Here is a 25413-nt window from a genome sequence, read left to right on the forward strand (position 1 = left end):
ATATATATATATATATATATATATATATATATATATATATATATATATATATATATATATATATATATATATATATATATACTAGCGACAGTCTGAAATCTATATCTGCATTACCAGGTTATTTTGAGATCATCACACACACACACACACACACACACTAGGGTACTTTAGTTAAGGCCATACCAACAAAATGTTCAAATCTACTGCTGAGTCACAAAATATGTTCCATTTCATTACCTCAGCGTCATCGCACATCGGCACTCAGCATCCATAGTCGCACTTATTCATAGTTATTGCCAGCGAAGGAGCCTAAGCCTTATGTAGTGACGATCCTTTGTGGTAGCAGGGATAGGTAGATGTGCACACTGGGTCAGTGAGCTCTTGCACTGTCATGCGGATGCACCGAGAAGTGGATGTGAGCCTGAAGTAATGTTAGTGGTATGTCCTTTGCGCACTGGTCGCACTGGGAATAACACACACACACACACACACACACACACACACACACACACACACATATTCACATATTCACACACACACACACACACACACACACACACACATATTCACATATTCACACACACACACACACACACACACACACACACACACACACACTCGCTCAGACCTCACCAAGGATTCTTTAGTCAGTGCAGTGTTGACACAGCTGCAGGAGAGGTGAGGTGAGCCTGCATCGACCCAAAATCAAGTAGGTAATATATATATATATATATATATATATATATATATATATATATATATATATATATATATATATATATATATATATATATATATATATATATATATATATATATATATATATATATATATATATATATATATATATATATATATTATTTATTTTATTTATTTTTTTTCAGTATGTATGTATTCTTTTAAGGGGTTTTCATATATCGAATATTGTTCGGTGAAGGAACAGGATTGATGCTCACCACTTGTTTCCTGCTTGACTACAGCTACTATCACTGTCTCTCTCTCTCTCTCTCTCTCTCTCTCTCTGAAGTGGTATGAAAAAATGACTGAGCAGCGTCTCTCAAGACTGAATGTGACTGAGCGGAACTGAGTGAGAGACCAAGACTGACTGCTCGTGACTGACTCGGACTGTGACTGACTGACTGAGCGCTGACCGGGACTGAGACTGACTGGGAGTGAGATGATGATGATGATAATGAAGATAGACAGTTGGAATGAAAGAAGATAAAGTGGGGAAGTACAGGGTGGATGAAATATAAAGTATGGGGGAAGGATTAAAAGTTAGCGAGCAAACCGCCTTGCCCTTTTCGTTAGTTAAATTTAGTTTAGTTGTTCGAATTGAGACTACCATGCGAGCTATATTTATCTGAGCTAAGTGGATCACGTTTTAGATTTTGGGTTGAAGAAATGACCAATGAGATGCCAGGAAATGAGGTAAAAGGGCCATTTGGAGAGCTCGTTATTTTAGCCAAGAACCAAGAAGGAAAGACTCAGAGCGAACACGTTTAAGGACTGGAAATGGATGTGAAATTCCTTTGAGAGGTGGAGAAGGAGGAGAAAAGTTAAAAATAGAATATACTGGCCAGCCATGGGCACACGTGGAATAAATATATGAACACGTCGCATATGTGATGGATATATGAAATGATATATATATACTCGTATATATATATATATATATATATATATATATATATATATATATATATATATATATATATATATATATATATATATATATATATATATATAAATATATAAAATTGCTGAGACTGATAAAGTTGCTTTTTCCCCCCGAAAAATGCGTCCTTGCATTTGGACATAGCAATAAAGAGAACAGTAGGATGGGAGCAATTAACAGACGATACATGACATCAGAGAGAGAGAGTGCGGAACGAGAACCTTAATAATAACATACAGACATGATAAGATAATATAATACATGTGCAACACATAAGTAAAGAGAAATATACACATACATACATGATATTGAAACTGGATGATTAAACCTTGGAATGGGAACAAAGTTTTAGTCTGCAAGAAGAAGGTGTGTGTGTGTGGTTATGCTAAGTCGCTTGAAGGGTCTGTTAAATCAGAACTTAATGATACCCGATGTGCACACTCGTCATCAAATCCCTTGTTCACACGCTTCATATGATTGACATGGACGATCTGTTCTACTAAGGTTTTGAGATCTTGAATTTTTTTTACTTTGTGGCCATGGAGAGAATCAATTACACAGTGTGGCCCAAAGAACAATGGATCTAATTTAGAGTTACGATCGTGAACTCTGGCGAAGACTACATCGCCGACTTTAATGGAAGAATCTGTCGCTCTACGATGTTATTTCCGCAGCATCTCAGTTTGCGATGCAATGAGGCGATCGTGAATGAACTTATGAATGAACTGAAAATCGCATGGCAAATTCGTGCGCTATTTTTTTTTTTTTTTTTTTTTTTTTTTTTTAGTAACAACAGATGGCGTCCAGGTTCTTGGTGCGTGCATGCGTCGCTATCGGCCACATTGAGCAGACTTTACAGGTTTTACAGACGTGACAGGCAAACTAGGAATGAATAAATGAATGAATAAATAAATAAATAAGTATTCTGGGCAAGTGTTCCTGCTTCTGAGATGTTTACACACCATGTAGAAATCGCAGAACTAAAGTTTATTGAAATTACCTTAGGATTTATACATGGTGGTACAACTAACAGGGTCCCGTGAGCTCTCTCTCTCTCTCTCTCTCTCTCTCTCTCTCTCTCTCTCTCTCTCTCTCTCTCTCTCTCTCTCTCTCTCTCATTGCTTTACATCTTTCATTAGTCATTCCATTTACACCTAGAGTACCTCACGCATTATTTATTTCCACTGTTTAAACCAAACACACACACACACACACGAGAGAGAGAGAGATCTTTCATTAGTCATTCCATTTACACCTAGAGTACCTCACGCATTATTTATTTCCACTGTTTAAACCAAACACACACACACACACGAGAGAGAGAGAGAGAGAGAGAGAGAGAGAGAGAGAGAGAGAGAGAGAGAGAGAGAGAGAGAGAGAGGGCATCAATAAATTAACATTGGAACATCCGCAAAGACAGACATACAGACGGACAGACAGACAGACAGATAAGAAATACTAGTACAGCATAAAACAACTGTCGCTGATGTGATGTTCAAGGACAGAGAGAGATTAAAAAAAAAGAAAAAAAGAAAGCTTATCAAAGAAGCAAGCCGATGTCCATTTGTTCCACCCAGTAGCTAGACAGGGAACAACAGATAGTCATGACTACATAAAAGAACACAAAACCAAAAAGCTGACGACTCAGTATCATGACATGTAACAAGTGGTAAAAATATCAAGTTGTTACCGCGAATACCTGAGGATCACAACCCAACAAGCTATTATAATTACCACAGCGAAAACACGGCACGGTAAATGTAACCACCACAATGTAACCATCCAACTACTTGTATCGCGCAGACGATCACTACGCACGCCGTGACGCAGCAGGTGGCGGCTTGCTCACCACTCTGCCTCGCCTTCGTGCCTTTATCCCTGCCTGAATCCCGTTTCCCGTCAATATTCCATCTAAATACATGTTCGAACCACAAGTAATTTGTTAAATGAATACAAATTAAATACATCATCACGATTATATCAAACTTGACCACCACCACCTTCAGTCACCACAAACTGCGCTACATAACAACAATACACTAGGAAGTAAATACACAGAATATAAGCGAAAGTGACAAAAGAATACAACTATAATTCTTCGTGCTGTAATGTGTGATGCTGATACCAGACAAACTAGACGAATGACAGGTCCGTTTATGAACTACGGTGGTTGGTCTTTTCCACAGCTTGAGCTCCAGCGCTGGCCATGCAGGAAGCAGTGCTCATGTCTGGGAATCATCCTTTCAGTCTCAAGCACTATAGTTTATCTACTTTTTTTGGAGGGACGGGAATGAGAACGGGATAGAGCGGTATTTGCAACTGGGATCTTCCGGATAACTGTGAAACGCTGTACTCATAGGCAATAAGTAGTAAACCCTCTCTAACTCGGATATTTATATCTCGAATAGCCTAAATGCTTTTTGGGACTGTTTTCAGTCAGTAATTCCATCACTATATGGCTTCTTGATACTTCGCACTGATTCTACTGATACTACGTACTGCTCGGTGGTGAGTTCTTGCATTCATTACGGTTATGCTGTACTTTACTTCAGATAATTGTGCATTATCAGGCTTTTTTTTTTTTTTACAATAAAATATCAATTATTTGTAAAATATTTTATTAAGTGCTGGTATACAAAGATGTACGAGTGGCACCACGATTTTATTGAGGGCAGGTGTGCACATGGCCGGTCATATGCATCATATTTATATTTTCGGATAACTCGGACATTCGTACAACCGGACAGGGGGTTGTAGCCCAATTGATCCGATTCAGTGAGGGTTTACTATATGAAAACTTTTTTTTTTTTTCATTAACAGCGTTTTTTCGCCAATTTTTACCTTCCAATTCGATCTCAACACTTGATACTGTTATCTATATGAATGTGACTTCCCAGGTTATCGTGAAACGCGATAGTATTTGGAACAACTAATTTCTCTGCTCGGTTGCTCACTTGTATTCCTCAGTTCACACCGAAATGAGCTCATCCTTGGACATCGGGCGACGCAACGCCATCCCCATCATTTACACCAGCGGGACCCACTACGAGGTTGGCTTTGACGTGGTAAGTGTGACACTGCGTTGTGTAACTCCTGTATCCTGCTAACCACATTGTGTATATATATATATATATATATATATATATATATATATATATATATATATATATATATATATATATATATATATATATATATATATATATATATATATATATATATATATATATATATATTTTTTTTTTTTTTTTTTTTTTTTTTTTTAATGTAGGAGGGACACTGGCCAAGGACAACAAAAATCCAATAAAAAAAAAGCCCACTGAAATGCTTTATATATATATATATATATATATATATATATATATATATATATATATATATATATATATATATATATATATATATATATATATATATATATATATATATATATATATATATATATATATATATATATATATATATATATATATATCGACTGGAACACTACCTTGCCATGGTGAAAAGACTTGCACATTCCAATAATCAGAAGGGCTAAACTGCTATAGACAGGTACAGTTGTACTAATATCCACTAACATATACCAAAAAAACTTAGTGACAGGCTTCCCACCAAATTGCGTAATGTCTGTACAAATTTGGTGTTTTTCATCACCATGCTAAAATGCATTAACTGTTGAAAATGTGATTAATGTTTATCATGTAAAAAGTACATGCTCGTTAAAAAGTTTACTTTTCAAACTTTTGTATCACTTCCAAGGAACACTGACATTGTACTGCCACATGCAGTATGCAGCATTTATTTCACCACCGCCATGGGGGTGTTAGCACCCGAGGTTAAGAAACACTGGTCTTCAATGAGGCTTTATCCGTACATGTATGGAACACTGCTCCTGTTATAAGGTATTGTCTGTGATGTTATGGAACATTACAGTGCCTTATAATGAGACAAATAGTATTGAAGGACGTACGTAGTTTGCCGATACGTAACAGGACATAAGGACAATAAAGAACTATAGATGTAATCATCAGGGCACTAGTGTCGACGTGGGGTCTCCGGCTGGATCATATATTTTGTCTTGAGAGAGAGAGAGAGAGAGAGAGAGAGAGAGAGAGAGAGAGAGAGAGAGAGAGAGAGAGAGAGAGAGAGAGAGAGAGAGAGAGAGACTGTATATTTAGCGACGTAAGTGATCATATATCTTATCTGGAGAGAGAGAGAGAGAGAGAGAGAGAGAGAGAGAGAGAGAGAGAGAGAGAGAGAGAGAGAGAGAGAGAACCTGGTGACACTGCAAGGAAAATACGGAACTAGCAACTCAGACCTGCCGAACGAGGCCCAGCCATTCGGGGGCCCCACGTCGACCCCACGTCGATTATAGTAAATTTACCATAATCAGCACTGTAAATGCACGTCATATGTCGTGATGACTGAGAACGGGGCGGGAGGAGCGAGGCTAGCGATCTTCCCTCCCCCTCCTCATCTGTCCTCACTCGATGCCACTCAGCCTTATGGATCCCTGAAAAGAACACACATTGTCCTCACGCACTCGCTGCTCATCAGTAAGTGACATGTCCATCAATGGCATCTGTCAAGTTTAAAGGCACTGTAGTGTTTCGCAACTTATAAAAATTATTTTCGCGACACAGTTATTGCAAACAATAAAGTAATATAATCTTTACGATATTTGACTGAGCTTTAGCTTGTCTTTATTTTATCAAGTTTGGCTGCAAAGTTATTTTCATCCCTGCCTTGAGATATCGATGATGCAAATTCATTTATTGAAACATTTTCTTTTCTGGATTAATACTTTGATACTATCATTATTTTCCTACTGACATTTTTTGTAATTAATTGTATTCACCAACTGCCCCGCCAAAAGGTGGAGGAGGCAGGCGACGGGACTTCTATAGGTCACCTTAGCGTGCGGCGATTACGGTTAAGATGATCCTGAACGTTGCTCGAGGAACTACAAGGTGCGAAGTGAAATATCAAGTGTAAGTTTAAAGGCTATTCAGTAGCTGACCTAATGCATGTCAGTGATTAATTAGTGGTATAAACGGTCAATAATTAAGTAATGCAAAAATATACAGAATACACTAAGGCATACTTAACAGACTTTCAAATACGAGTAGTCCTTTACTCAATAGAAACCTCAGCATTTATGAAGGTTCTTGAGAAACAGTGGAGGGATGAACGGAGGAAGAGATGATACTACAAACGGGAAAGCACCGCCACCCACCATAAAGCTACTCAACGTCATAAAAAAAAAAAAAAATATCACTAAAAAAAGGTGTCAGTCAAGACGACACGATTGGCCAGGTACCGCCGTATTTTTTCCACGCCACCAGCAACACGGCACACACCACAAACCAGTGTGGATGGGCCGCAACACAGTGCGTGCTTCAAAACTTACTATGGACAATCTTTAGATATGATCCCAGCTTATCAAAATACCAAATCGACAGTTTTCAGTCTCTTAATCCGTCAGTGTTATATCCTTTATCTTTCCCGTAAGGGAACCGCTCAGCTTCCTTGTCACACATTTTTACATTCATTGGCCTGTCTTAAGGAAAGGTTTATGGAACGCCAGATGTGGCTTCCTTGGATCGGACGCTCTTTGACGGCGGTAGGAAGGACGGGGATGAGAGCATCTACTAGGCGAGTGGGGCGGGGGTGGGGAGTGTGTCGAATACCAGCAGTTCGTGAGAGACTGAGATAAAAGACATTTCATGGCAGGGATCAAAGATGACGTTCCCCGCACTAAGCACAACCCCTCAGCTAAGTAATCCCATAGTATGGTATGGTATGGTATGGACGTGATGATAAAGTAATTAAAAAAGACGAAGCTATTCTATATAATATATATATATATATATATATATATATATATATATATATATATATATATATATATATATATATATATATATATATATATATATATATATATATATATATATATATATATATATATATATATATATATATATACTGGTGATCTGGCTTTCCTTACTGAGTTTTGGTCATCCTCTTTTAGAGATTTTGGTGAAACTTTTGCTGTTGCCTTTCACATACCAAAAGCTTTTGACAGAGTCTGGCACAAACCTTTGATTTCCAAACTACCCTCCTACGGCTTCTATCCTTCTCTCTGTATCTTCTTCTCAAGTTTCCTTTCTGACCGTTCTGTTGCTGCTGTGGTAGATGGTCACTGTTCTTCTCCTAAATCTATAAATCTATTAATAGTGGTGTTCCTTAGTGTTCTGTCCTATCACCCAATCTCTTTCTATTATTCATCAATGATTTTCTAAGCCAAACTTCTTGTCCTATCCACTCCTACGTTGATGATACCACCCTGGACTTTCCACGTCTTTTCATTGACGTCCAACCCTTCAAGGAGGTAAACAGTTCACGCAGGGAAGCCACAAAACGCCTGACTTCTGATCTTTCTAAAATTTCTGATTGGAGCAGAGCAAATCTGGTATTGTTCAATGCCACAAAAACTCAATTCCTCCATATATCAACTCGACACAACCTTCCAGACAACTATTTTCTCTTCTTCAATGACACTCAACTGTTCTCTTCTTCTACACTGAACATCCTCGGTCTGTCCTTTTCTTATAACCTAAAATGGAAACTTCACATCTCATTTCTATCTAAAACAGCTTCTATGAAGTTAAGCGTTCTGAGACGTTTCCGCCAGTTTTTCTCAACCCCCCCTCCAGCTGCTAACTCTATATAGGAGCCTTATCCGTCCATGTATGGAGCATGTTTCACATGTCTGTGGGGATTCCATTCATACCGCTCTTTTAGACAGGGTGGAATCAAAAGCTTTTCGTCTCATCAACTCCTCTCCTCTAATTGCCTGTCTTCAGCCTCTTTCTCATCGCCGCAATGTTGCATCTTTAGCTATCTCCTACTACTACTTTCATGCTAACTGCTCTTCTTGTCTTGCTAACTGCATTCCTCCCCTCCTTCCGCGGCCTCGCTGCACAAGACTTATTTCTCTCACCCCTGTTCTGTCCACCTCTCTAATGCATGAGTTAACCAGTATTCTCAGTCATTCATCCCTTTCTCTGGTAAACTCTGGAACTCCCTGCCTGCTTCTGTATTTCCACTTTCCTATGACTTGAATTCCTTCAAGAGAGATTTCAAGACACTTATCCTTCAATTTTTGTTGCCCTTGGCCGGTGTCCCTCCTACATAAAAAAAGTATATATATATATATATATATATATATATATATATATATATATATATATATATATATATATATATATATATATATATATATATATATATATATATATATATATATATATATATATATATATATATATAAACACACACACACAGGGTGTGACACGAGTTCCTGTGGATATTACCAAAGGTGAAAGTAAAGGTTATTTTAAGTCAAAAGTGTTCTATGCACATGTGCGTTTTAATACGTAGTTTAGCCATGGTATGAAATTCAAGTGAAATTCAAGATAAAATGGGAGTCCCAGGCGGGTAACCGTGGCGGAGAAACACCATTTCCACATACAACACATTCCTTTAATTAAGTTATGAAATACAATCTGAACGTATTCATTGTCACTTTCTCCGAAGGAAACTGTGTGACCTGACTAACATTCAGCTGATTTGCTGCTAGCCTCGCTGCTTCGATTTGTTGCTAGCCTCGCTGCCTTCTACTCCCTGCCCAGGCAACCTATTGTTTTGTCGTTTATTACATCTATATTATTATTATTGTGCAATGTTTATCGGTAATCGGTATCGGTCCGTTGTTGTTACTCGTCTCGTCATGGGTACTGTAAAGCTCCAAAACTTGTAGAAATTAGGACTGAATTATTCAGTTTCAGATCCCTGCCTAGCCTGGCCGTTGTATCTTTTACCAGACCACACCTGAATTTCATGCCTCGGCCAAACAACGCCTCAAAATGCATATATGCAAGTAACATTTTCCACTTAGAACAATCTGTACTTTCATCTATGGCAATATCCGCAGAAACTCGTGTTATACCTTGTATATACGCTCTTTCCGGCAGTCACAGTCTTATATTTGATGACTCCTTAGGGACGTACCTTCCGAAGCCTCATCCAGGAATATTTAGGAGTCTCTAAGGTAGTCAACAAATTACTTCTTCCGGCTTACGAAACCAAGGAAGGGAGGGCCGCCTACGATAGCACCTTGGCAAGCCTTACGGAGAACTACCCGCACTACGTCAAGGAGCTGGAGGGCACGGCAGATGGCGCGCAGGTTCCCTTCCATCAGGTAAGATATTCCGGTGTTACCAGACACAACTGTCCCCAACGTGTAGCACTCAGACGCACTGATGGCCTTGCTTCCACTTCAGTTGCGCGTCCATTACTTTTGGATGTTTCATGGTCAAGGGGCCACGAGACAGAGAATAAACCTAGACTGAATAAAGAGTACACAATGCACAATTGCAGGAAGGATGTGCAATGCAATTTTCTAGAGTGCAAATTTATTTCTATAGTAAACACATTTCTGCATACAGTCTCCATAAACAAAATAAGATTACCGTGCCCCCGTCCAGCTGATGCTGCTACACGTAAACGACGCCGTGTTCATGGCAGCTGGCCTGGACTTGGGTGAGATCATCGACACCCCGACCGGTTGTTCTTCACTCTCCATCAACAAAGAAGGACAAGTAAGTGTGTGGACTTCACTACAACAACGCATTTTTTTTTTTTTTTCTAAGCTTAACAACACAAGAACACGTAGGGAAGTTGCGGGAAGACAACAGACCTACATATATGTGGCAGGTTCTGTCAAACCATATCTACCTACTGCATCCACCAATCATACCTAACCATAGATTTATTTAATCTTTTTAAAGGTCGTTATTGACTCAGGACTAACAACCTGATTACCGAGTCGTTTCCAGTCATCCACTACTATGTTTTGAGAACCATTTTTTCTTTACTTTGATCAAGTCTGAACCCATTACTTTTAGTAGTATCCCAATTACCAATTCTAAGGGCCTTGTCTACCTCACTCTTGTTATATCCTTATGCCATTAAATACCCTTATTAGATCCTCTCAATCTATGCCACTCTAAGGAACATAAATTCAGTAGCTTTAATCTCTACTGCGCATCCTCTGTATCTTTTTAACCATTCTCCTCTTTATTTAATACAACCGCCCCTCCTGCTATACGGATCCTAGCACTGCACAGCATTGTCAACTCTGGAACTCCCTGCCTGCTTCTGTATTTTCACCTTCCTATGATTTGAATTCTTTCAAGAGGGAGATTTCAAGGCATTTATCCTTCGATTTTTTAATTCCGCTTTGGACCCTATTCGGTGATCGGCATCTCAGCGGGCCTTTTTTTTTTTTTTATTGGATTTTTGTTGCCCTTGGCCTGTGTCCCTCCTACATACAAAAAAATAAAATAAAAAATAATAATAATAATGTCCTGATGAGGTCAAATCAATCCCATATACAATTTTTTTATGTCATTTCGGCACTTCTACTTTCAACACTCCTAAAAATTCATCCAAATACATGTCTTATCGAATTTCGGCGGTTCGTGTTTCACTGCTTCACAATAATGCGAATATACAAGAACGCTACAATGCTGAAGAAAAAATAAATAAATAAATAAACCCAACTATTATAAATCGAACCCCCAACAGGCCTCCAAAGCTCTCCTAAAAACCCTGAAACGTAGGTAAGTTGAGCGTAAGCTACACTAAAGTGACATCCTCTTCCCTCTCTCAGATACTGCTGGGCCACACGGAGGACGCACTTGGGGAATTACTCAACTACGTGTATATTGTCTCCGCCCGCATCCATGACAAGCCAAGAGGGAGGCAGGCCACCCTGGATGAGAACTTCACAGCACTTTGTTATGCAGGACACTTGCCGGGATTCTGCATGGGTTACAACCACCACGGCCTGACCTTCTCTATCAACGTGATCTGTCCCCGGAAGGTTCTCGCCGCCAAGACGCGTAAGTGTTCGTGGCACCAGCTACTCGTATGTTTGCCGGAGAGGAGTCTTGTGGCTTGCTTATAGGATGATTCTTTTTCTGAAATGGAAATGTGAAAATACTTATATATGCATGTCGAATAAATCCCCTATTCACCCATGCATTATACGTATGGGCAGCTCGCCACTTCCTGTGCCGGGCACTTCTGTCAGCCAAAACTATAGGAGGAGCACATGATATTCTGAGAGACGAGGGGACGGGCTCAGCACACGGCTTCAGTGTAAATATGGTATTTATGCACCAGGACGGTGACTATTTATTTGAAAATGTAGAAATAGGCCCCGCTGAAAACTGCAATGAGTCCCCTTTGTCTATCGTGACTCTGAGCCTTGGGGAACACCTTCTGCATACCAACAAGTAAGTACTGCTGCTGCTGCTGTTTTTATTTCTACTGCAGATCTTGTTATTGTTGTTGTTGTTGCCTTCAAAACCCATGGAGAATGAGTTGGTGTTTAAGTTCCTGATAAGCATTTGACCAACTGTTCCCTAACTGTATAATATCAATCGACAATAAATACTTACAGCCAGCATGGAGTCATTCTAGACTGTAACGTCATATTTCTTTGCAAGTATTCGTACGCCCATTGCTTTGTTTTTAAATAATACTGTGTTCAGTTTATCGTTCGTTAACGTGCTGCAGATACCTTCGCCTGACCAACATCACGGAAGAAGATGGTAAGTGCATGGAGAGCAGTAACTTGCGACATGCCCGCGCCTCCCAGTTCCCCGCCCCAAAGAACTGTCATGACTTGCTGGAGCTGCTCTCAGACACTGAAGATTCTACGTTTCCGTTCTTCAGGGAGGGCTCCGAGAAGGACCCCGCGAAGACTGTGGCCCTCGGTGAGACCTTCTTTACTTTTTTTTTTTTTCAGAGAGAGAGAGAGAGAGAGAGAGAGAGAGAGAGAGAGAGAGAGAGAGAGAGAGAGAGAGAGAGAGAGAGAGAGAGAGAGAGTACAATACAGAAACTTCACTAAGGTAAACTGTCCTCGTCTCCAACTGCACTTTTCCTCATCATTCTGCACTCCAATGGCACCACTGCTACATCCCCAACCTCTCTCTCTCTCTCTCTCTCTCTCTCTCTCTCTCTCTCTCTCTCTCTCTCTCTCTCTCTCTCTCTCTCTCTCTCTCTCTCTCTCTCTCTGAGCCGGGAGCTGAGGCAGTTGTTGTTTACATCTCCTGTACATGGAGATGGCCCGCAGAGCTGAGGCGGGAGCGTCCGTGTTTATCACCCTCGAGGTTACGAATTCATCTTACGGTCGTTTGTTGGTCTGATGAGTGTGTGTGTGTGTGTGTGTGTGTGTGTGTGTGTGTAGGGAGATCATCTTGACCTGACTAGTTTGGCCAGTTCTCTAATGGTGTTTATTTCAGGCGTGTTCGATTTAGTCAAGAAGACATGGACCATATGGATGAGGAACCCGCGCACTGCCGATCCTCTGCTGGAAATTCCTCTCCTCTTCACCTGGAGCACCTAAGTTCACGCTTGGTATTATAGAATTATTTTAACAAAGGGGAAAAAGTAATACATAATAGCAGTAATACTTAATAATATCAACAACAAGAAAACAACAACAATAATAATGATAATAATAATGATAATAATAATAATAATAATAATAATAATAATAATAATAATAATAATAATAATAATAATAATAATCAGTTCAATAGCTATAACCTTTTCACAAAAAAAAAAAACATTCCACTATCTGCTACACCTACGTCCGTAGGATGTTAATGTACCTATAGGTAATATATTACTAATTTAAGAATAAGAAATGTGTTTTAATCTCCATTTGGATGGATCGAGGTATGAGTATAGCTACCGATTTGAAAGATGGGTGTGTGTGTGTGTGTGTGTGCGCCAGTACCACCTATCTCATTCCCTACACGAGGATCAAGAAGCCACGACATCCAGTCCACGCAGGAAGCTCAAGCACTGTTAGCGCACATAAGGAAAGTCGCGCCGAATACCAACCCAACCTTGCCAGCTGACGCGGCCCACGAGGAGACAGGCCACGGAGGAACCTGACGTGGCTTTACTCATTTTATCCTCCTTCCCGAGCGATGGTCTGAGCGGGGCGGACTAGGGCCTGGTACAAGGGAGTGTGAGAGGACGGCGGAGGAGCGCGACGAAGTGAACTGTGCTATCTATCGTGCTTATTTCGTGACTAGGAACAACAGTAATTGAGGTTGTGCCGGTTACTGTATAAGAGAACTGGGCAAAAAAAAAAGCTTGAGTCTCTGTTAAAGAAGAACGAAGAGTGAGGTACGTAAGGTCTGGCAGTTTGTTGAATTTCTAGGTGTGGCAATGAATCGGACGGAGGCTTGTATATGTATGCGTAGTAGTAGTAGTAGTAGTAGTAGTAGTAGTAGCAGTGCTCGTGGCAAAAATAGTGGTAGCGGTGGTAAAAGTAGTAGTAGTAGTGGCAAAAATAATAGTAGTAGTAGTAGTAGTAGTAGGAACACAACAACAACAACAACAACAACAAACATTTTCACTATATTTCCTTTTACTAGTAGTGCACGTCTATAGAACAAATCGAGGAAATACACATTACATAATTTTCTAAAACTTTGAAGGACTTGGGATTGAAGAAAGGAGCATCAAGCACCAGGCCAAGTAACAAGTCTTCAATGGACGATGACTGTTCGCGAGGGAGGGCGTGTTGGTGGACAGGTCACTATAATCCAGTTCCGTACATCAATAAATACTACCGTAGTCACAACATGCTGCGCCACCGCTGATGTTATGAAAAAACAACACGAAAAATACAACATGGGGGCAGCTGGAAAAAAAGTAAATAACATTACAATCTTAAAAAAAATAAATAAATAAAGATAACATAATCTCGAGTGCACACTGAAGAACATTTCGTTATCCGCCAAGATAACAATATCAATATTTACTCCATGAATGTCTGCACTATGGCCATTTCTAATACTATTTTTTTTTGTTTTTGGTCTTGTTTCTCCTATGTGTAGTACGGAGTAGTAATAGTAGTAGTAGTAGTAGTAGTAGCAGAAGTGGTAGTAGTAGTAGTAGTAATAGTAGTAGTAGTAGCAAACTAGCAGTAGTAGTAGTAGTAGTAGTAGTAGTAGTAGTAGTAGTAGTAGTAGTAGTAGTAGTAGTAGTAATTTTGTTGTTGTTGTTGTTGTTGTGGTGCTTGTTGTTGTTGTTCTTGTTTCTGCTGCTGTTGTTACTGCTGCTGCTGCTGCTGCTGTTGGTACGTTACTACTGTTGATTTTTTTTTTTTTTTTTCTACAGCAGCCCCACCCAATGGCGATGACGCTGGTGATGGTGGCAGTGGTGGTGGTGTCAGTGGTGGGCGGCGTGAGTGGGGAGCAGCCTAGAGTGGAGACGCCGTCGGGTGTGTTTCTGGGGGAGGAGCACATCTCGGCACGCCAGGGGAGGAGGGTGTTCGCCTTTACGGGGATTCCTTACGCCAAGCCTCCCCTGGATGACTTGAGATTCAGGGTGAGCAGTTTTGACCTAACCTAACCTAATCTAACCTTACTGAGCCTTAGATGCCTATGACTAGTGCCACTGGTCTCCTGCTTGAATCCAGGATGGATCGATTGAAATATTAATGTCTCTCTGCCTTCGGAAGGACAGAGAGAGAGAGAGAGAGAGAGAGAGAGAGAGAGAGAGAGAGAGAGAGAGAGAGAGAGAGAGAGAATATTATGACACCCACAGATGTGTGATCTTGCACTTAATTAATAAACGTGTAAAGTGCATTCATATCCAAGGCCAAGGTATATCCTGCATCTCTTGTCCTTGTTCATCTTCATCCTTACAGGTCTTCTCGTCTTTGCTTCCTCCCTCACAGAGACCCTTTCCTTACGGCCCACACCACCAGCCCTTCAACGCTACTGGGGAATCTCCACCTTGCCTGCAGTGGGACACCCTGAGAGGCCGAGGCTCCGTGGGACAAGAGGACTGCCTCTACCTCAATGTTTACACTAATATGGTGAGGACAAGCAAAGCAGGCAATGTTAATTAAAATCAAGTAATAAAGAAAAAAATACTTATCCCAAACATAAATATATATATATATATATATATATATATATATATATATATATATATATATATATATATATATATATATATATATATATATATATATATATATATATATATATATATATATATATATATATATATATATATATATATATATATATATATATATATATATATATATAAATAAATAAATGAAAACTGGATAATGGTTATGATACGAAATTACTGTTTCTGGACACACGATGAATTCACACATCACTATCCGGTCCTCCTCATCAGGGCATCTCAACCGAATATCAAAAGCTTGGGTAATTGGTAACTGTTGTGGCGGACAGTCAAGATCCAATGAAGCCCACGGAGATCACTACGGTCTAATGGTAGGGTGTCTAACACGTTCCGTGCCGTTAAGTCGATCTTGACTATCCAGCCATCGCATAATAAAATCTAACCTCGTACCAATGTTAGAGAGAAAAATGTTCCCTTGTATACGTTTGCAGCAGTAACTACACAGTTAGGGACACCTGAAACCTAGCCCGCCACTCCCCAAACGTAGAAGCGCAGATCAGTCACTCATTGACCGATCACTTCTACCACCAGGCCTTCATCATTACACCACCGCACAAAACAACCTACTCTCTTACTGTCGCTAACAGCCTCTCTCTCCTCCCCGGCAGATCCCACAGCCGCCACAATACCTTAACACCCAGCCGGTGATCGTGCTGCTCCACGCCGGCACCTGGCTGGCAGGGGGCGGGGGAGATGGTCTCTTTCAGCCAGACTACATGATCGAATCAGATGTTACGGTGGTTACTCTCAACCATCGCCTAGGGCCCTTTGGTGAGTTGCCGCCTGCCACATCACTCATAAATTAACACATTAAAACAAACGAACGATAAACCTACGAGCTACAGAAAGACACACACTTGTCCGTATTTCAGGCTTGATCACGACTAATTTTTGGTAGGATGTAGTAGAAGTTACTGAGGTTTTCAGTGACAGGTTAGCAAAAATCCTGCGTCATTAAAAGAACACAAATGGTCTTGCTGTTTGAAGTGCGCTAAATAACAGTTACGGCTGAGAAATTACATACAGACACACACACACACACACACACACACACACACGGGCTGAAAGATAATGTCGGTTTCCCTGCTTCCATATAATAAAATACCTCCATTCATCAATAGCAGACTAGACGCCTATGTAAGTCAAGAGTCTCTCCGTGTAGGAGGAGAGAACCAACAGTAATCTTGTCATCTTCAAAGAGAGAGAGAGAGAGAGAGAGAGAGAGAGAGAGAGAGAGAGAGAGAGAGAGAGAGAGAGAGAGAGTGAGACTGAAGCATCTTATACCTTGCGACCCTTCCCTCCTTTTCTGACAAACTGCAGGATTCTTGTCAACTGAGGATGAGGAGAGTCCGGGGAACTACGGCCTCATGGACCAGATCCTCGCCTTGGAGTGGGTGCGGGACAACGTGCGCTACTTCGGCGGTATGAACGACACGATCACTGTGATGGGGTCCGGTGCCGGTGGCATGAGCGCTCACCTGCTGCTTCTGTCACCCCTCTCCCGCGGCGCCTCACTCCACAACGATCATTCCGGTAAGTCTCTCTCTCTCTCTCTCTCTCTCTCTCTCTCTCTCTCTCTCTCTCTCTCTCTCTCTCTCTCGCTTCTTTACATGTAAGAGAATATCAAATAATGTGTAATTTTTTCATTAATATGATTGCTAACAGACAACTGTGCCTCAGCGCGAGTCTCATTAATTTAGATTATTACATTACTTTGCAGATCATAATTCAAAACATATGATATTTTTCTATATCATGGAGGAAAGCATAGAGGGAGAGAGAGATTCAGTGTTGGACGATGTATGTAAAAGTTTCAAGTATCTCGACTACTTTTAACAGATTGTTGTGGAAATTACTGCTTGTTTTTTTATGACGTTTTCATTATTCTAGTGATAATGTAACGAAGGTTTCTGCACTGTTTGTTTTGTTTTTTGTCTAGTCTTTCCCTAGTCTGTTAGGGCTGAGACGGTGCCTAACCTAACCTAACCTAACCTACGAAGATTCTGCACTATCTTAGGGAAAAACACACATATGAAACAGACTAATCATATATATATGACATTAAAAAATATGCTTATGAGAGAACAAAACGTTTGAGAACGAGGCCATAAAAGCTTAAATCGAAACGAAACAAGTAAAGGAAGTATGTTTTATTTATCTTTAGATAAGAAGGGCACTGGCCAAAGGCATCAAAAAACGTTAAAAAATCTACTAGAGTGCCACTCCCCAAAGAAAAGTCAAAAGGATTATCGAAAAACGGAGGACAAGTGTCTTGAAACCTGCCTTATGAAACAGTTCAAGTTATATGAAGGAGGAAATACAGAAGCAAGCAGGGAGTTCCAGAGTTTAACAGAAAAGGGAATGATTGATAATACTGGTTACCTCTTGCACTAGAGGCTGACAGAATAAGCATGAGAGAAAGGTTTTGAGCAGCGATGCCGCCGGATGAGGGGAGGCATGCAGTTAACAAGATCAGAAGAGGTGTTAGCGTGAAAATATCGATAGAAAATAGCAAGAGATGCAACATTGCGGCGATGAGATAAGTCCGAAGACAGTCAGTTAGAGAAAGAGGAGTTGATAAGATAAGAAATGCTTTTGATTCCACCCTGCCTAAAAGAGCTGTATGGGTGAAATTCCCCTCCCAACCATACATGTGAAACGTACTCCATACATAGACGGCTAAGGCCCCTGCACAAAGTTAGTATTTGAATAGAGTGAGGCGAAGACGACTCAGAACACCTAACTTCATAGAAGCTATTTTAGCTAGAGATGAGATGTGAAGTTTCCAGTTTAGATAACAATATTAGTAAAGGACAGACCGAGGATACTCACTGTAGAAGAAAGGGACAAGTTGAGTATCACTGATGAAGAGGGACAGTTATCTGGTAGGCTGTGTCGAGTTGATAGATGGAGGAATTGAATTTTTGAGACATTGAACAATGTTAATTTTGCTCACAAAAGATAAGTCACCGTTGGTCTTGCCGCAGCTTTGATCCAAGGAGCGATCTCACAGAGCGGCACTGCATACAGCCCTCACGCCATCGTTAGGAAGCCTCGCGGGTTTGCCTTCAAGCTGGGCCTTCACTTGGGCTGCACCACCCCCAGCTCCAAGGATCTTGTTAGCTGCTTGCGCTCCATCTCGGCCGATGCCATCAACAAGCAGATACCGTCGCTCTTCGTAAGTACGAGTATACTGAGTGCATCATGAATCCTACGACACCCTTGCTATTCCACCCCATTATACCCATACTTCATTTTTCTCTACATTTGCTACTCTTTCATTTCCTCCACTCGCTTCTTATCCTGTCTGCCTCATTGATTTATTCTTCTCCCTGCCTGCCTTCTCTTGCTCATCATTCATCCCTAAATATTTAATCTCACTTCCAAAATACAGTACACAGCTCTTCGCAAAATGTTGTCACTAATAAGTGTGTCCGAGAGAGAGAGAGAGAGAGAGAGAGAGAGAGAGAGGGCGAGGGGCGCAAGCATGTGTGGTATTAAATATCACTTACCTTACTTACTGATGAGGCTTCGTTGCTCCTTCCTTGAGCTGCGTGACAAACCTCCACAGGTCACTAGCATGTTGCCCTCTCGTGTCTTGAAGGTCATTAAGGACGTCTCTTCGTAACATTTGTAAACTTACTTCTCTTAACAATTCACAAATATTAGTGTTTTCCGTCATAACACACAAAGGCACATACTTCGCGAGGCATGTCCTGCCACACTTCAACATGGCAGAGCAATCAATGTAGGGCCACACGCGTGCATTGAAAATAACCGATCGTGTTTTGTATATAATACCCGCTTTCTACATATCCAAGCACTTTCAGGCATTCAAACCCAACATGACATCACCGCAATCCTTCACGCATTTCTATGAGTTTAGGCTTCCCCATCGCAACGTGCTCCTTCACCTCCATCTTCCACTCTTACTGGTAACCGCATTGACACCACATGAAAGTGGCGGCCAAGGATTCTACATAAATTACACCTTCCTCGGCGGTGATCTTGGCTCATTGCCATCGCCCTTACTGGACACTAATGATCGATCAGTACCAGTCATTAAGAAATAATCACAATATCACTGTACAAAGCGAAAATACACAAGGCACCCAACACGTCCCGGCCAGGCGGCAGGCGCGGTGGGCAGTTGGGAGGACAGAGGTGGGAGAGACGCTAGTGCTGATTGGCGAAATCCGTTGTCACGCTTGCTGATTGGCTGAGTGCTCCTACAAGTGGTGGTTTGGCTGCGCAACACTCGTGATTATTTGACTACAATAAGTGCTGAGTCATATGAAGATTAGAAATACTTTCCACACTACTGATAAACACAATATCCCCATCACAGTGCCGACTGGGTGTATAGGAATCTCTCTCTCTCTCTCTCTCTCTCTCTCCTCTCTCTCTCTCTCAAGATAGTACTGTTATCATGGTAGGTCAGGTTAACAATAAAGTTCAAAACATATTTATACGTGGTAATTATCGCATATGAGAAGAAACCATGGCAGAGTAAGTCTACCACTTCCATTCACACGTCAATGTACATTGGTTAATATGTAAAATTAAGTAAACCCATGTATGTATAGATGCAGCAGGCGTGCAAGATAGAACATAAGAACATAAGAAATAATGGAAGCTGCAAGAAGCCACCAGGTTTACTCGTGGCAATCCCTGTATGAAATATACCTACCTATTTCCACCTATCATCCCCATCCATAAACCTCTCTAATCTTCTTTTAAAGCTCCTAATGTCTTAGTACTAACAACATGATTACTGAGTCCGTTCCATTCACCTACCACTCTATTTAAGAACCAATTTCTTCCTATCTCTTTCTTAAACCTAAATTTTTCAAGGTTGAACCCGTGAATTTTTGTTCTGTCCTGGTCGCTGATCCTAAGAATTTTGCTTGCGTCCCTCTTATTATAACCCTTATACCACTTAAAAGACTTCTATCAGGTCCCTTCTTAACCTACGTCTCCCTAAAGAATGTGAATTTAACAGCTTCAGTCTCGCCTCGTAAGGAATACTCCTCATCCCCTGTATCCTTTTAGTCATTCTCCTTTGTACTGATTCTAATAGACCTATATCCTTCCTGTAATGTGGGGACCAGAATTGCACAGCGTAGTCTAAATGAGGTCTGACCAGCGCCAAATATAACTTTAATATTGCACTCAGAGAGAGAGAGAGAGAGAGAGAGAGAGAGAGAGAATTGAGTCGTTAGATCTAATAGCACCGAGTATTTCCATCTGGTGATTTCGTTTGGAGAGGGTCATATCTTAAGCAAAACTGTGCATCAGAGCAAAATTTAACTTGCATCCTCAGGCAAATTTTATTTAGTTACGGCCCTCTTAATAACTAGCAACATACTCGTGCCTGCGCATACGTTTTGAAAAACAGGAAACAAAAATTAATGCACTCGTCAGACTGACCTCACAAATTCCCATCTTGTTGCCCGAGCGTGTAAAGGAAAGTTGGCGAAGTGGGATCGGCTGCCTTTAACTTTCTATATATTAAAAAAAAAGCGCTAAGAGCCATTCGGCAGGTAGAGGCATAGTTCAGCATCTTTCATTGAAGAACGTATTTGCAGGAGTGGGACGAGGAGCCTCTTCCCTTTGGTCCCGTGATTGACACTTGGCGAGGAGACGAAGCTTTCCTGCCGGACGAGCCGCACCACCTCATCCGTCACGGCCAGTTCCTGCACGTGCCCTGGATGGTCGGCACCAACAGGAATGACGGAGCCTTCAGGGTGCAAGGTAAGGCTTCCTGGGGTACCTCGGCACAAGTGACTTCAGAGCTGATGTGTAAATGGCGCGTTACAGACATAAAAACTAAACATTGTGTTGTGGAATGACTTCACATCATGTAAAATAGACATGCTCTTTTTCCATCAAGTATTATCTCTGATCTGCAACAGACATCCTAAAGGACCCCAGCCTGACGGCAAACCTCAACAAACAGTGGGAAAAGTATGGTCCCCTTCTGTTGGACTTAAAAGAAACCTCTTGCAAAGACCCAGTCGACATGGCCAACAAGATACGCAACCACTACCTTGGCAAGAAGAAATTTGGCGAGGAGTCATCCGCTGAATTTGTTGAGGTGAGTTTAGTGGCTCGTCAAGTCACGCTTCCCGCTGGGCAGAAGAGGACGGCAAGGAAGTGTGTCTTTCCTTGAGATGGCATCATTATAGTATTAGCCCGCTATGTTCTGCTAATGGACTGTGTCTTTGTTGCAGATGATGACAGACCGCTTCTTCCTATATCCTACTGACCAAGCAGCTAAGGACCACTCCTACTACCTTAGGGAACGGCACTGCTACAGGTACGAGATGGCATACACTGGCCGAAAGTCATTCCTTCACATTCTACATCAAGACTCCCCACAGGAAGCCACCGCCTCGCTGTTTGGTGAGTTGCACATTGCTTACCCATTTTGAATTTTTTTGTTTCACTTTCTTTGGAAGTGGCAACTAAGCGAACTTTATATACAAGTGTATATATATATATATATATATATATATATATATATATATATATATATATATATATATATATATATATATATATATATATATATATATATATATATATATATATATTCTCTTTGACAAGTCTCCTTCATAATGTAAAAAGTAAACAAAATAATAAAATAAATTAGAAAACGTGCTCCTAAAAAGTAACATGTTCCCTCTTCACCGCCTCCTGCAGGAGCGGCCCCGTCAAACCCTCGCTTCCAGAACACTCGTGACGCTCTTGGGTGGGGCGTCAGCTTCCTGGATGAACTGCTTTTCCTCTTCCCGTCCAGTAAACTCGATTTTGTCTACAAGCAAGATTTTGGGTCCGACTTTGCATCTAGGGTGTCCACGCACATGATTATGCTGTGGACCAACTTTATTAAGGGCGGGTGAGTGTGTGTGTGTGTGTGTGTGTGTGTGTGTGTGTGTGTTTGTGAGAGAGAGAGAGAGAGAGAGAGAGAGAGAGAGAGAGAGAGAGAGAGAGAGAGAGAGAGAGAGAGAACCATGTATAAGAATTCTACACACATAAGCAATTCAACAACGAAACAAAAACCGTTTTTAAACACTCAAGCATCGTCTATCAAATAATTCCTTAATGTGTAAAGTTTGTGTTCTTTCTTCTTTTCGTTCTTCGTGTTTCAACCGTTTATCTGTAATTTTTACTTACAATCTCATCACTCAACAACAGATTAAAATTCGCGTCTCTCTCCCAGCGACCCGACGCCCATAATGAAGGACTGGCCAGACGACTTATCGCCGTGGGGTGCGTGGTGGGAGCCGTACATGAGCGGCACGTTCTATTACATGCAGATCGACCCCGAGATGGAAACCCAGGACCATCCTCTCAGAGAAAAGCAAATGTCCTTCTGGAATGACCTGCCGCTCTATGAGAATCGCGACCACAATGTTCTTCGGGATGAGTTGTGACGCCCTTCAGTTCTTCAATTCTTACCTCCGGTCCCTTCTTCAGAGCTTTTTGTATTTCCTCTCCCTTAAGGAAATTTGTACGAAAAAAAAAGAAATTAGAAAAAGGAAACTATGCCTTAATAGTGTCTCGCTTCATTTGTTCAATAGTATATCAGTTCCTGAGTATTGAGAAGCTGTCCCTAGCACTGACTCTCTTCACGAGTGCCCACTTGAGAAACAGAGATGTGCATCCGAGTCAATATTAACGACATCACAACACAAATATGAACTTTACTACGAGACTGACAACTGGCAAGGTGCACCCGAGACACCTTAATAGTAGTAGTAGTAGTAGTAGTAGTAGTAGTAGTAGAATGGTATTATTAAACAAAATCCTTGCTTTTTATATTCTTTATTCTCCTTTGTGGTGATGGAAAAAGTAATCAACAATGTGATGAAACTGTGCTAGTGTGAATAAATATGTAATAAATATATGATATTAAACACTATTTACATGATGTATTGCCTAGTTTTAACAGTACCGTAATACGTGCTGGGCAACATTAATGAAGTAATGACGAACACATGGTGAGACGGTGATACTTAAAAGGTAAATCTTCAATTATTCCTGCAAGCCTATGCTACCCGATCAAGGCTTGTATTCAGAAACACTTTGCTCTTTCACCATAACTATATTCAAAGGCCACAGAGATAATTAGCCAGGTTCTCAAGAGTGTTTATCCCTTTAATAATGAATGAATAATGTTAATCTGTCACTAGAACCATAAAACCACCCTTAAAAACTGGTGTAGTGAAAGTAGTGGAGGTGCGGACAAAAATGTTTCAGAATATCATCCTAAGTCATCAGTCAGTCCAGCTCATGAACCCCAAGCAACACCAGTACAGAGACAACGACTAGTCCCACCTGTGAATCACCATTTTCCCGTATCAGTCTTAAATAACGAGTCAGCGTCAGTTGAGTCACTCGTCATAATAATTAAGTAACCAGTTTTCACCATACGTCTCCTGTCAACTGTGAGTCACCAGTCACTGTGAGCTGAATGTAAGGGCTGAGTAGTGCGCTTAGTCAGTAGTTGTCATGAAATACTAGCTAAATGAGTCACAAGTTAATAACGTGAATGATGTAACAGATGGTAGTTTATTGTATTCTAATGTAGAAACGCGTTGTTATGTGTTTAAGTATTGTTCAATCTGCAGTTTGTGTTTATCTATGAGGAGGAGAAACAAAAGGAAGCGCGTGGTCTCTGCTGGATTATGTGGGCGGAGTGTAACTGTTGAGTCTGGAGATTTTCTGATGGAAGAAGCTGGAGTCCTACTGGTTTGAAACTGATTTTACACTCATCCTCGACATCATACTCTCATCTTGGACATCCTATACTTACCCTGAACGTCCTACACCTATCCTAAACATCTTACATTTATTCTACATCTACATTCATCCTACCCTTATCTTCGTTGCCTATATTTGTCTTTCGCATCCTACAGTTACATTAAACATCCTTCAGTCATCCTTCGCCAATTAGACACATCCTTCATCCATCCTACACTTTTCCTCGTAACGCACACTTATCTTTCGTATCCTGCACTTACATTAATCATCCTGCAGTCATCCTTCGCATCCTACACTCTTTCCCCTTTAAGATTCCCCCCATACGGATGCAAGTAACCCGTCAGTACTACCAGTAAGTTGTCTGTCTGGAGATACTTAACCAGCAATCATCAGTAAGTCATTATTCATTACTAGGTTAAACGTCACAAGAAAGGGTTTTGCTCTGGATTGCTAGTTAGCGTTTTGTTATGTATTCAGTTCTCTGCATGTAAACCACATCGTTGTGATCGCAAGTACTACTCAGTCACTATTAATTTGCAGTCGTTAACGTAGTGCCTTCCTGTCACTAACCAGTCACGTCTATTTGTCATCTTTAAAAGTCATCAATCAGTATTTGAGTTTGAGTAGTGGGTCATCATTCACTATTAGTAGTGAGTCACCGGTCGGTATTTGATGTTGAGTTACCAGTCAGCACTAACTAGTCAAGGCCTAGTTGCGAATCACTTGCCAATGAAGACATCAGTATACGAGTTGTGAGTCAGTAGTCGAGTCATTAGTCAATACGTTGTTTCGTCACCACCAGGCACACAGTCGCATGTCACCTCTGAATCACCAGCCATTGCTTAACTGCAATATTCTTAAGTTGC

General features: G+C 40.8%; 2 protein-coding genes across 4 annotated transcripts; both read left to right on the plus strand.

Annotated features, from left to right (window-relative positions):
- The first annotated feature begins 561 nt into the window (after nucleotides 1-561).
- On the plus strand, nucleotides 562-13464 carry LOC135102352 (beta-alanyl-dopamine/carcinine hydrolase-like). Of its 2 annotated transcripts, none has more exons than XM_064007454.1 (8): nucleotides 562-709; nucleotides 4646-4743; nucleotides 9747-9944; nucleotides 10231-10344; nucleotides 11418-11649; nucleotides 11808-12045; nucleotides 12329-12528; nucleotides 13057-13464. In XM_064007454.1, exons 2-8 carry the CDS (start codon nucleotides 4657-4659, stop codon nucleotides 13158-13160), a joined length of 1173 nt encoding a protein of 390 aa, XP_063863524.1. In that variant the 5' UTR covers nucleotides 562-709; nucleotides 4646-4656; the 3' UTR covers nucleotides 13161-13464. The 2 variants fall into 2 exon arrangements, with proteins under 2 accessions (XP_063863524.1, XP_063863525.1); XM_064007455.1 differs by lacking the exon at nucleotides 562-709 and adding an exon at nucleotides 9526-9619 and having other exon boundaries at nucleotides 4658-4743.
- A 90-nt stretch (nucleotides 13465-13554) lies between these two features.
- On the plus strand, nucleotides 13555-23714 carry LOC135102350 (juvenile hormone esterase-like). 2 transcript variants are annotated; one of them, XM_064007448.1, is made up of 12 exons: nucleotides 13555-13954; nucleotides 14269-14485; nucleotides 14954-15163; nucleotides 15516-15656; nucleotides 16387-16549; nucleotides 17099-17311; nucleotides 18766-18956; nucleotides 21367-21532; nucleotides 21694-21875; nucleotides 22012-22183; nucleotides 22484-22679; nucleotides 23004-23714. In XM_064007448.1, the coding sequence occupies exons 2-12, from the start codon at nucleotides 14330-14332 to the stop codon at nucleotides 23215-23217; spliced, it is 2004 nt and encodes a 667-aa protein (XP_063863518.1). In that variant the 5' UTR covers nucleotides 13555-13954; nucleotides 14269-14329; the 3' UTR covers nucleotides 23218-23714. The 2 variants fall into 2 exon arrangements, with proteins under 2 accessions (XP_063863518.1, XP_063863520.1); XM_064007450.1 differs by lacking the exon at nucleotides 14269-14485.
- The last annotated feature ends 1699 nt before the right edge of the window (nucleotides 23715-25413 follow it).

The sequence above is a fragment of the Scylla paramamosain genome, chromosome 7 (assembly GCF_035594125.1).
Source record: "Scylla paramamosain isolate STU-SP2022 chromosome 7, ASM3559412v1, whole genome shotgun sequence".
In the NCBI taxonomy this organism is placed as follows: domain Eukaryota; kingdom Metazoa; phylum Arthropoda; class Malacostraca; order Decapoda; family Portunidae; genus Scylla; species Scylla paramamosain.

Coding starts and splice junctions, on each gene's coding strand:
- LOC135102350 (XM_064007448.1), top strand. CDS start 14,330: ATGACTGTTCGCGAGGGAGGGCGTGTTGGTGGACAGGTCACTATAATC. Junction 15,657..16,386: donor TCAATGTTTACACTAATATG/GTGAGGACAAGC, acceptor CCTCCCCGGCAG/ATCCCACAGCCGCCACAATA. Junction 17,312..18,765: donor ACTCCACAACGATCATTCCG/GTAAGTCTCTCT, acceptor GTCTTGCCGCAG/CTTTGATCCAAGGAGCGATC.
- LOC135102352 (XM_064007454.1), top strand. CDS start 4,657: ATGAGCTCATCCTTGGACATCGGGCGACGCAACGCCATCCCCATCATT. Junction 4,744..9,746: donor ACGAGGTTGGCTTTGACGTG/GTAAGTGTGACA, acceptor ATGACTCCTTAG/GGACGTACCTTCCGAAGCCT. Junction 10,345..11,417: donor CCATCAACAAAGAAGGACAA/GTAAGTGTGTGG, acceptor TCCCTCTCTCAG/ATACTGCTGGGCCACACGGA.